Source organism: Notamacropus eugenii, chromosome 2 (assembly GCF_028372415.1).
Source record: "Notamacropus eugenii isolate mMacEug1 chromosome 2, mMacEug1.pri_v2, whole genome shotgun sequence".
Taxonomy (NCBI): domain Eukaryota; kingdom Metazoa; phylum Chordata; class Mammalia; order Diprotodontia; family Macropodidae; genus Notamacropus; species Notamacropus eugenii.
This window is the reverse complement of record NC_092873.1, coordinates 376,186,355-376,199,192: the sequence shown is the minus strand read 5'-3', so window position 1 is coordinate 376,199,192 and position 12,838 is coordinate 376,186,355. Positions and strand designations below refer to the sequence as shown.

General features: G+C 40.5%; 1 protein-coding gene across 5 annotated transcripts in view; it reads right to left on the bottom strand.

Moving 5' to 3' along the window:
* Positions 1 to 12,838, bottom strand: part of TADA2A (transcriptional adaptor 2A) — a 53,602-nt gene that overhangs the window by 16,731 nt on the left and 24,033 nt on the right. For all 5 annotated transcript variants that reach the window (XR_011975305.1, XM_072646960.1, XM_072646961.1 and 2 more), the window contains exon 9: positions 752 to 815. Coding sequence is in view for 4 of the 5 variants with exons in the window: in XM_072646960.1 (XP_072503061.1) it covers positions 752 to 815 (64 nt within the window). In the remaining variant the exon portion in view is untranslated. The remainder of the gene's footprint in view (positions 1 to 751; positions 816 to 12,838) is intronic.

The following is a 12,838-nucleotide window of genomic DNA, read 5'->3' as shown; positions in this document are numbered from 1 at the left end:
TCTCAATTGGTACAAAAACATCAATCAACAGTCATTATGAAACATCTTCTGTGCGCTAGATACTGTGCTAGGCACTAGGGAAACAAAGCCAAAAACCAAACAGTCCCAGCCCTCTATCCAGGATGAGTATTTCCCCATTTTATAGATGAGGGGGCTGAGGCTTGCAGATACTAAATAATTTGCCAGTAGTGACACAGCTAGTAAGGGAACAGAAATAGGACTTGAACCCAGGTCTCCTAACTCCAAGCGCCCTAGGTCTCTTCCCACTACACTGCTCTGTCTCTGATCAAACTGGGTTGTAGCAACCTTAATGTCTGAGTCTTATATTTTGAGTCTATTGGAGCACAACCAGGGATATACTCAGGAGTCTGCCTGAAAATTATCCAGTTTCTCTGGAATTTTTTTGAATGAAAAGTTCCTTATAAAAGCAAATGGTCATAAATGAGAGCATTTAGAAAACAAACAAAAAACCCAACAACCCTAGCAACATAAAAATCCCTTGAATTTAGTTCATGCTTCTCTTCCAGGGAAATAAAAACTGCACACCTGCACCATCTGTCATCATAATATTTCTATGAGATTAGGAGGGAGTAAAAATGGAACAAGAATTATTATCTCTCTTTGACAGACAGAAAAACTGAGGCACAGGGACTTGCCCAAGGTCACAGAGTGAGTCATCAGTCACATGGCTCTGATGTGCCCCATGCAACATTTCAATGTTGGAAGATGAGAGTCAGTTGAGTAAACTTACTTTTTCCGCCTCTGCCTCTCCTTTAACCTGGAGTGATAGATATCTACCACAGCGATCTTCAGGGCTGAAAACACAAAAGCCACAATAAAAATAAATCTGTTATTCAGGCTCCCCTGATCCTTGAAGTCCACGTGGCCAAACGATGCATACTTAATTGCTAGACAGTCTGCCTCTGGAAAGATGAAAATGTTCCCTAAGTCCCTTAAAGTTCTCTAGCAGCAAATTCTAACCCAAGATCCCAAGATCTCTATAAACAAAGAGAAAATAATAATGGCATCATTTTTCTGTAGAACTTCACCTTAATCTCTCTGGTCATCTCTCTAAAGCAAGAGTAAAAACAGTTCAGCTGTCTGCATACAAGATAGACATGAGGCCTGGATATCTTTAATGGAATAAAATAATTATATAAGTTGTATTATTGTTTGTATTCTTATAAACTGACAAGTCTTCATTAAATACCTTCTATATGTCAGGCACTGTGCTGGGTGCTGGGGATACAAATACAATGCATGAAACAATCCTTACTTGCAAAAGGATCATGGTTCTGGAGTTGGAAGGGCTTTTAGAGGTTACTTAGCACAGCTTCCTCATTTTACAAGGTGGGAAACTGAGGTTAAATGACTTGATGTATGATCAAGTGTCAAAGTAGGATTTGAAACCAGGTCCTTTAACTCTTTAGTTGATGCTCTTACAAATGTAGTCAAGAAAATTAATATTAATTGTAAACCCAAATGACCAGGAAGAAATGTGGAAAAGCCACATGGTGGGGAAAGCGTGGGGGGGAGGGGGGGGGGCAAGGAAATCAAGAGGTAATGTGAAAACGGGACTGATGCAGGCTGTGGTCAAGTGAAGTCAGGAGACAATGTGGAGATAGGACTTATGGAAAGGGGTACAGTATTTACATCTGGACTGGGATGTAGGATGTAGCTGATTTGATGTGGATCTTTTTTTTTTTGCAGGGGGGAAGGAATGTGAAGAAACAAGGAAATCTTTTAGGAGTAAAGCTTTGCCTCTTTTTGTGAAAAGTTCCACCCCTCCTAGACTAAAAGCTGCTTCTAGTCACTTGAACCTGTCCGCTGATATGGCTTACCTCAACCCTTTTCTAGCTAAGATCTTCTGCAAAGCTTTGGGGAAAAGGAAGACAAAGGGAAGCAAGAAAGGGAAAAGCTGCAGCTGGAATTTGTCCAGGGATCAGCACAGACTGTACACGTATTGGGTGACAGTGCAACATGGGTACTAGTCATCTATGGATTATTTTGAGGCAGATTTTCCATGTCCTTTTCTTCTCCCTATTTTAGGGCCACTGCATTCATCAGCTAGAGCTCTCATAATTTTTCCTCAAATCTAGTTATATTTCTCCATCTACTTACTGGATATCCCCGCCTTGGATTCCTGGTTATCAACCTTCAAGTTACCATCTAAAGTTGAACTCATTCATCCCAAATTCGTTGCTTCTCTTGATATCCCTTGTTTCTGTCAAAAGGATCCTTTTTGTGTTAGTAACCTAAAATCAAAACTTATCATCTTTGACTGTTCCCTTTCCCTTTACAAGTACTTACTGTGGCCTATTGTTTCTTCCTTTATAACGAATCTCACTCTTGCTTCCTCTTTTTCTATTCCTAAACTAGGTGTTCATCAACACATACCTTAATTACTGAAGTAGTCTCATACTTGGTCTCCTTTCTTCCAGTCTCTCATTTTCTTAAAAGAACTTCCATCATGTCATTCTCTTATTCAAAACCTTCAGGAGCTCCCCATTACTTGGAGGATAAAGTCAAAACTCTTTGGTGTGTCATTCAAAACCTCACTCTATGAACCTAACCTACTGCTTCAATTTATCTCCTATCATTCTCTCCAATAAACCTTTTGCTTCAGGCAGAATTTCCTTCTCCTTCCAAAGTCCCTTTATCTTTGCCTCTGAAGATTCCTTTGCTTTGACTGTTGTTCCGCATTGGATTCTGCCCATCTACATTAAGGCCCAACTGAAGTTCCACTTCATTTATACTTCAGGAAAACATGAAAATTGTCTTCAGTTATCTTAAGTGCTACAGGGAGGAAGAGGAATTAATTTTAATTGGTTGGTCTCAGAGGGCCAGTAAATGGAAATTATACAGAGACAGCATTAGAGGTAAGAAAAACTTCTTAACAATCATAGCTACCAATAAATAAATAAAAATAAACAATTAAAGCTGCCCATAAGTGAAATGAATTATCTCCAGATGACATAAGCTCTCCATCACTGCAGGTCTTCAAGCAGAAGTTGGACCATCATTTATCAGGAAGGATGTTGAAAGGATTCCATTTCAAATTGGATCGAAGACCTCTAAGGTCCCTTTCAGCTCTGAGTTCTCCAATTCCTCTGTGTTAGCTTCCCTGATCATTCAACTCCACTGGAACCTTCCTATTCTCAGAACCCCTAACATTTACTTAAAGACATTTAGGTAGCATAGTGGATAGAACGTTAGGCTTAGTGTCAGGAAGAACTGAGTTCAAATCCTGCCTCAGGTTCTTTTTTAGCTGTGTGAACCTGAATCACTTAATCGTTGCTGCCTCAGTTTCATCATCTGTAAAATGGAAATACTAATAGCATCCATCTTACAGGGCGGTTGTAAGGATCAAAAGAGGCAATGTTTGTAAAGCACTTTGTTAACTTTAAAGAGCTATATAAAATCTAGCTGTTGTTATTATTGCTACTGGAAACTTAGCCATACTGTCCTGGGATGCCTCTTATATTGTTGCCTTGAATACTGGCAATGTTAGTTAACACTTTACATTTCTACATCTTATCTCCCTGATTAGATCATAATCTCCTTGAGGACAGGACAAATGTACGACAGGTTTTTGTACCTGCCTAATGTCTAACCCAGTACTATTTGTACATTGTGGATCCTCAATAAACACTTGTTGAATGAATGAAAAAAGACAAAAGCTGATTCTGTTACTTATTAACAGCTCTGAAGAAAAAAAAGCTTGGGTAGGAAAGATGTCAACACTATTGTCCAATAGGCCCTTCATTATCTATGCCCTTGATTTCTCTTTTTTCTCTGTTTCCTATTGCCATAGTTGAGAATGGAATGCTTATTCTGAAAGAAGATTCATATGTGAAATGCCCTCAAAGTCTCAGATTTTTAAATCAGCAAGACAAACTCTTGCCAACTCTAGAAAAAATATGGGGAGGTGGAGCTGGGCGTGGGGTGGTGATCATGTAACCAATCCATGCTACTCTGAATCATTCTTCTCATTTAGATTTTCATGGATTCTGAAGGCATCCTAAGGTTACATTTTCTGGGTAGGTACTAGAAATATCTTGATGAATTGGTATCTCCTTAAATAAGTTTTGTGTGGGCTGGTGGGACTTCCCCCCCCCCCCTTTTTTTTGGCCTTGAAGGAAGCCAGCAGAGATTTTCTTGCCATTATTAAGTGCCAAAGTATTCCCAAAAGAAACAGGGCTAGGCAGATGGCCTATCTTGAGCGCTCTGAAAAACTATAATGCAATATGCACTTAGAAAATGTTATCAGAATTAATAAACAATAGACCAGTTTCTGATGTGAGGCAAAGCCTTCCATTGTGCTACAATTTTTTCCCTTTCTTTCCAACACTGGAATCATTTCTTCCAAGGGAATTGTCCTAGTTCAATAACACAGCTTGGCATAGTCCTCTCCCTAGAGCCTCAAGAACTCTGGTAAATTCAAATCACAATCCCCTTGACTTCTCTTCTAAGGAAGTTGAGAGGTAAGTTCAAGTTAAGGTTGTATAAGCTTAGTTCATGACAGGAATAAGTCAGCATTCAATATGCACTTTACTTTAGCACTGGATTTTATGGTAGGAAAAAAAAATTGAGTGATCCAAAGAAAAAAACTAAGATCAGACCATCTCATTAGATTCACCAATTTGGAGTCAATGTGCAATCTCAAAACTAAGCTGCCAGGAAATAGTCATAATAGCTGGCATTTACATAGCTCTTTGAGATTTACAAAGCATTTTACATACATTATCTCCTATGAGCCTCACAACAATCCTATGAAGTAGTAGAAATATTATATTCTCCTTTTCTATATGAGGAAAACTAGACTCAATAGAGGTTAAGTGACTCACTCAAGATTCCACATCAGGTAAGCGGAGGCAGAGTTGGAAGCTAAGGCTCTCCTAATGCCAAGTCCAGCAACACTTTTTTATTATACCACACTGCCTAAGGACATTAGAGAGACTGTCCTGGAGATAGTAAATAAGGAAGGAAAGCCCATTACTTCATCCTTAGGAGATTTTTGGAATTATAACAGAACTGTCTCAAAGACTACATGGGCAACAAGGCCTGAGGCTCAGATACTCAGTCACAAAAAAGGGCTGCTCTATCTATCTCTGTTCTGGTCCAAAAAGAAAAACATCTTCAGTTACCACAAAAGGGATCTCAAGTTGTAATTTTAAACTACTATCAGAGTTAAATAGTCATTGCAATATGCATTTTGCACAGAAAACACTAAACCTGGTCAGGCCCAGCTTTTCCATTTTTTAGCTTTGTGACTTTGGATGTCAGTTACTGGTTTCCTCTGAACCTTAGTTTCCTCATTTATAAAAACAGGGAAAAATCCTTTAATAGTAAAACGACTTGAAGGAAGAACCAGACCTGGGTTTTCAAGCCGTTATGACCCTTCCCAGTTGTGTGACTCTGTGAACCTGAGTGAAAAGGACACTGGACTGGGAGTTAGAAGCAGATCTGAGTTCCAATCTCAGTTCAAACCTTTCCTAGCTATGTGATTCTAAGTAATAGCATTTCATTTCTTGAAGCCTCAATTTCCTTATCTGTATAGCACTTGCACTAACAACTTCAAAGGAATCTACTGAGGAAAACACTTCATAAATCTCAAGGTGTTAGGGAATTATAATGACTATTTTCCATAAGTTAGAAAAGAATTCAAAGATTTCATTGCCTTCTCATTTTTTAATGACAGAACATTTTTCTCCAGGCTTTGGTCCTGGGATGACCCAAAGGTCTGAGCTCTCCTCTCCTTTGGCAGGCACACAATTTCTCATGCTCTGACAAATGGTGACCCTCATCTCCCAAAGTGGAACTAAAGCTTGGCTTTCTCTCGGAAATCATGAAAACTTGATAAGGTATTCTTATTTTTCTTCCTACATATTATGGCTTAAGATACTTTAGGAGAGATACTAAGTGTGGCCATTCTATCTAAAAATTCAGATAAATCAGAACCCCCTCAAAATAATGGTGTTTGGTGAACAAGAATAATGCCCCCATTGTTACATGTTATATTGACAGGAAATTATGAATGATAATAACAATAAAAGCTCACATTTATCTAGCAGTTTAAAGTTTGCAAAGTGTTCTATAGAAAATAATCTTATTTGTGCCTCCCAACAGATGCATCCTTTAAAGATCACATGACTTTTCCATCTGATTGAGGCTGAAACCTTAATTATGTGCTGTCTCCCTCATTAGAAAGTGAGCTCCTTGAGAGTAGGGGCTCACACTGTATTTTACATTTGGCTCTATTTGTATCTCTAGCACTTAGCATAGTGTTTTGCGCAAATTTAAGTGCTTTAAATGTTTTATTTATTCAGATAATACAATCCTTGTATCACAGATGAGGACACTGAGGCTCAGAGATATTAAGTGACTTGGCCATGTTCCCAGAATTAAGATCGGAGGTAGTATTCAAACTCAAGTGTTCATGACCCTAAATCAGGTGCTCATTACATTCTACCAGATACATGGTCTCTCCACTGCGCGCGCGCACACACACACACACACACACACACACACACACTCATAATACACATGGAGACATGTGGTAACCTGAAGTAAATCCAGATTTATATAATATCAAGGTATTTTTAATGGCATTTTACTGTGTCTTCCATAAGGTTAGGCACATTTAGGAAACTCACAGGTTAGGACAAAAAGAAGAAAGAGGGTAGTGAGTTCAGTCATCTGACAAATTCTTTTCTTTACTCTTTTAACTTCCAAGATACTAACTTACCATGTTATTTTCTGGGATCTGTGTGGGAAGGGCTTAATGAAAAAACACAAAGAGATTGTGTTGGAAAATTCTATAAATAATGCTGATAATCGGCCCTTGAAACTTGTACAAATGGCTTTGGGGGAAAAGAAAACAAGGGAAAGGAACACATAGCGCCAGAAACAGAGTAAAATTCATATTCAAAACCATCTCCTTTCTTTATAAAGTACATTCAGAGAAAGGCGACTGATTACAAGATCTTGAATGCGTAAATAACTCAGGGCCTACCACAGTGATGCAGAATAGGAATGAGGAGAGACATAGCAAGAATAAGAATGGTTTACTTAAAACAGCTTGGAGAGAGGGAGAATGAGCAAAAGACCAGACAGACTACTGAAAAAAACAAACATCATCACCAACAAGTCACACACACACACCGATGCAAGACAGCTGAAATCCCGACTTTGGGGAAGGAACAGGCTCTCTCTCTCACTCTCTGATCACATGGGGGACCAATGGTGAAGCTTTCTAAATTGCTGGCCCTAAAATATTTTAAGAGGTGGGCAGAAGTCAGAGGCACTCCTGCCCACCACAATATATTTCCGAGACTGTTCAAAATAGCAGACAACATGTTTCTATTTTTCTAACAGAAGGCACTTGCTGCTTCCCTGGGGGAAAAAAAAACTGACTTGATGGCCACAGAGCAGCCAGGCCAATTACAATCCCTGTTGGAATCACAGCAATAGAAACCTGTGAGTCAGGTATTTCCTGGAAGGGGGTAAAGTTTCTTTAGTCTTTTTCTCTGTGCCCTCCCTTCTCGAGAAGTACACCATTAATCTGATGTCTGTGCCCTCCTTTCTCGAGAAGTACATCATTAATCTGATGGGAGTCGATGGTATGACTAAGTGGATAAAAGCTCTGGTCTTGGCTCATTCCCTGACAATAGGACCTTAGGCAAATCACTCACTTCTGAGTGGGTGGGTGTGGGTGAGTGTGTGTATCTCTCTCCCCTTCTATGAAATAGTTTTTTAAATACCTAATCCTACATCCCAAGAATGTTGTAAGGTTATATGAGGCTACTAATGTGAGAGAGCCCTTTGGAAGAGTCACAAAAATCCAAGGAATGTATGATATGCCTATGATGCTTCAGACACAAAACCGACAAATTATTAACAAGAGTGAGGTAAATGGATGAATGGACTAAAGAGGCCCAGGATGGATCTCTTTGTGCTACACAAAGGGAGAAGGCAAGGATTAGATGGGGCAGCTGGGTGGTGCAATGGATGGAGCATTGGGCTTGGAATCAGGAAGACTCATCTTCCTAAGTTAAAATTTGGTCTCAAACACTGACTAGCTGTGTGATCCTAGGCAAGGCACTTACCCCTGTTTGCCTCAGTTCCTCATCTGTAAAATAAGCTGGAGAAAGAAATGGCAAACCACTCCAGTATCTTTGCCAACAAAACCCCAATATGAGGTCATGAAGAGTAGGACATGACTGAAATGTGTGAACACAACAAGAATTAGAGACAGGCCACAAGAGATGGAACAAAGGTCAATGCCTTGGCCAAACAACCTTCTTCAATGTCTGTTTTTCAAATAGGAGAATGGTAACCTAGTGTTGGAGGAGTCCCTTGGAACTCTGGTGAAGAAACTCCCATGATTTCATTCTTGCCTACATTGTGAGGAACCAATGGTGGAAAGTACTTGGGGACTCAAGAATGCCTAAGGCAACAGAAATCCACAGATTCATAAAAGAAAAAAGTTTCACGAAAGGGCACTGACATGGGGAAAGGGTATTTATGGATAAGAGGGGAACTTTCCTATCAGTTGTATTAGTTAAAGATCCCCTGCATTATATTTTCTTGAAGCAATAATGGCTTCCCTCTTGGTAAAAGATGCATAGACACCATAATAGGACCTGTAATCTTCCTCCTCTCATTCTCCAAACTGTTTGCAAATGGGGCTCATTGCCCCATTTACAGGATTTTCTAAGATCATAGATCTAATAGAGCTAGAAGGAACCATAGAGGCCATCTGGTCCAACCTCCTCATTTTTTTTTCAACCTGCCCATTTTACAGATGAAGAAAGTGACTGAGCCCCAGGGAGATTAAGCTCAAGGTCATAAAAGGCAGGAAGCATCAGAAATGGGGTCTGAACCTAGCCCTCTGCTCCACTCCAAAGCCAGTACCCCTTCCATTCAATCACACATTCCCTCCTTAGTCCTTTCTGAAAGTCTTTCCCAAGGGGCTGGGATGCAAGTAATTGTCCCTCCATTGTGAACTAGACTTCCACAGTGGAATAGACAGTTCATTTTTATTAAATAATAGTATTTGGCATTTAGATGGAGCTTCTTAATGTCTATAAAGCACTCTGTACCTGTTGTCTCATCAGATGCTCACCACAATCCTGTGAGGTAGGTATTACTAGCATTACTCTCTTTTTACAAATAAGGAAACTGAGGACTGGAGAGGTAAAGAGACTTGTCCAGGGTTGAATACCTATTAAAGGGCAGGAGATGAACTCAGATCTTCCTAAGTCCATCATTCTTTTCACTATAGACTGCATAAATAAACTCCACGAGTAAAAAAGTTCATGAATCAAAGTCTTTGTTGGGATAGGCAAGGGGTAACTTGGTTTGGAGGCATCAGTCATTTTGCCACATGCCACCAAGTTGTTCCTTTTAAGTACTGATGAATAGGGAAATTTAAAAGGGATGCATTTAACAATAACTAAAATTGCATAATGGGGTAAAGCTAAGGTAATAACGCCACTTTAAGTTATGAACCATCTTTTTATCCAAAACACACACACTGACTAATCAATGTCACCCCCTCTTTATTAGCAGCAAAGGGACAAAAGAGAGGTTCCAATGGCTTGTCTAAGATTATCCAATGAGTCAGAGGCAAGCCTAGGGCAAGCCCACAGTGTCTCTATTTCCACTGCAGCCACAGGGCCATGGTGGCTCTTGCTTCCCATTTTTCTCCAACTGTCCTTGGAAACTTCCCTGAACTTCTCCTTCCTCTCCTCTGTCTTGTTTCCTCTTCATCTCACATCTGGGAGGGGAACTGCACAGAGGGAGTTAACCTCAAGCTATGCCATGGGAGGAGCTACTTCTAAGCCCACTAAGCCCTAAAGCAGGGACTATATGCTACTGCCTCTCATCCTCTTTAGTCTAAGTATCCTTCAAAAGTGCCACAGCTGAATGGCCTGCAGTCTCCCAAGGCACTTGGAGGCCACCATGGAGGGTGTGGAAGAGACACTGGACTGACTTAGGAGTCTATAAGTCACAGACTCAGGTCTTGCCTGAGACACTTACTGGCTCTGTGACTCTGGACAAGATACTTAACCTTGATTGCCCCTCTCCCAAACCACCCCCCCCCAAAACATTCCTGCCTGGAATATGGATTGGGAATTAATTAGGGTTTTTTTTTTAACCTTGCTCTTTTTAACCTGTTACCTGAAGTTCTGTCAACACTAAGTCCAAAACAGGCCTAACAGCACATCCTATGGACATCCTATGGCTACTCAGAATGGCAAATCAAATTAAAAAACAAATTAAAAAACCCACTGTCACTGTGGCTGCCTTATTACTATTGAGAAATGAAAATGAGGTTGCCACTGGTCACAGAGTCAGAAAGACATGGATTCAAGTCTTACTTCAGATGCTTACTAATTGTGGGATCCTGGGCAAATCACTTAACCTCTACATGCCTCATTCTGCTCATCTGTCAAATGAGGAGGCTAAACTTGACAGCCTCTCAGGTCCTTTCCAGCTCTAAATCTATGATCCAAACATGGTAGCAAGCCCCATTCTCACTAAACTCCCATTTATGTCATGTTTTGAAGTCTGCAATTTCCCTCATAACAATTCCGTAAAAGGGAAGGTTCAGGGATCCTAAGCCCCACTATACAGAAGCTCAGAGTGATTATCTGAAGTGATACAGCTAGTAAGGAAGAATTTGAACCCAGGTCTCCTAGGTCCAGTGCACCATCCACCCTCTACCTCTACCCCACCCTACCCTACATCATAAGATGAGACTTATGCTTCCCTGGGGTTCAAATTCCTGAAGAACATCTCCCAGGAGGTTGCTTTCTACAAGGCTGCACTACTTGTAATGTAGCCCAAGGTTCCAGGAAAAGGGGCTAAGAGTCAGGAAGTACATGAGGCTTTAACTAAAGTTGATTGGGAAGAGGGGGAGAAATATGAAGGAACCCTACAGGAGGTGATAAAGAGCAACATCATGAATCATTGGTACTGAAAAGGAAAAGATACTGATGCATAAGACAGAACAAATATAAGGAAGCTGACGAGCCCCACAATGACTGGCTATTAAGCTTTCCTCTTTTAGTAGAAACTGACTCACTTCGTCTTTCTGCAACGTCACGTAGGAGGGAAGAGGAGGGAAAGAAATTTGCAAAGAAAACTTCTAAGGAGATATGTAGAGAATTTTTTTTAAGTTAAAATTTTCATGGAGGCTCTCTTGGTCACAGATAGAATCTATCAAATTCCTAGGTGGCCCCCCCCCCTGACATGTCCCAGTGACAGAGTAGGCCTTAATTCAAAATGAAAAAGTGATTTAGGACTCAAAAAGGATCCTCAGGGTAGAGCTGGTCATCTAGCTCAACTGTCTATTTATTTACCTTTTATGTATATATGTATTTTCTCACCTGTGTTTATTTTGCAAACTTCCCCCTCCTTCCTAATAGAATGGAAACTCCTCAAGGATTGTCTTATTCCTGATTGTCTACCAATTTAACAAAGTGCAGGGAAAACAGTGCGCCTCTAAAAAGGGCCTGCTGATCAACAGATTGGGTGATGTTGTCTCCTCCAAGAGGATCTAAGTATCTTGAGAGCGGGGACCCCTTGTGTCCCCAACATCTAGCAGAGTGTCTTGGGTATAACCTAAAGGCCTATTGAAATAAACTCCTAGAGATGAGAAAAAGCCTGGAATGCTTAAGTGATCTGCCCAAGGTCACACTGATCGTCACTGATCGGAATGATAATTCCGAATCCAGCCGCCCACCCTGCTGCTCCTTCCCACTTAAGGAGTGACTTTGAAGGAAATGGGTAAAAGAACATTCACAAAAAGTGAAGAAACTGAGGATTGGGGACTGGGGAATTCAGATCCTTGTTATTTAACAGTTGTATCTTGCTGGACTCTGGACTGCTGGGGAAGAGCAAACTGACTTTTGCAGGTTTTTTGACTATGCAATTAATCATAGATGGGCAGGAGAAGAAAAGGGATAATGACTCCCACTCTTATGAGCCCTTTGGCATTCATAGTTTAAGTTACCAAAAAATGGTAGAAATGAGTCATAGATAAGTAAGGCAAGAAATACAGAAATGCAAGCATAGGAATGCAGAAAATTCAACAGTATTAAGCAAAGAAAAAGCCAAAATCTTCCTCCCTGCACACTCAACTCTGTAGAATGCTAACTTTCCTGCTCTTCTGGCAAATTTTAGGTTTATCAAACTCATATTTGCCAGGGGAATACTCATGAGTGCCAGGGGCTGTCATCATTAAAATCTTAAAGTTGTGACACTGTTCTTCTTCGTCCTCAGGAAGGCTGTGAAGGTCATGCCATATAAATAGATCTGTTCCTCTTGGCCAAGAGGAAGACCACACAATTGGAGATATAGGGGGTTTCAAACCCTCTGCATAGGCTGACTAGCCCTACTTTCCTCAAGGCCTTACTGTCTCATACTTCAGCCAATTCAGAAAGAATTGCTGGATTTGATGTTGGAGCACCTGGGTTTTAATCCCAACTCTTTGACTTCCTACCTGAAAGACTTTAGGCAAAATCATTTTAGACAGTGAGCAGTTCACAGTGCCAAGTTCACAGTGGCTGGCCCCATTACCATACAGGTAGTCATTTGGTCATCACTGGATGATGAATCTTTTTGATCACAGATACTCATAAGGATTTTCTACTAAGGAGGAAAGAATTGCAATTGGTGTTGATGGAGGGAGTGCTCAAACTGATGAAATTATGAGTTCCTAAAGTAATACAAAGTTATAATTTTGGTGGACTAGCAAGAGAAGCCTGTTCTGGGTCTCAGTTTCCTCCTCTGTAAGAGGTGAAGGTCAAATCAGATAATCTCTAAGGTC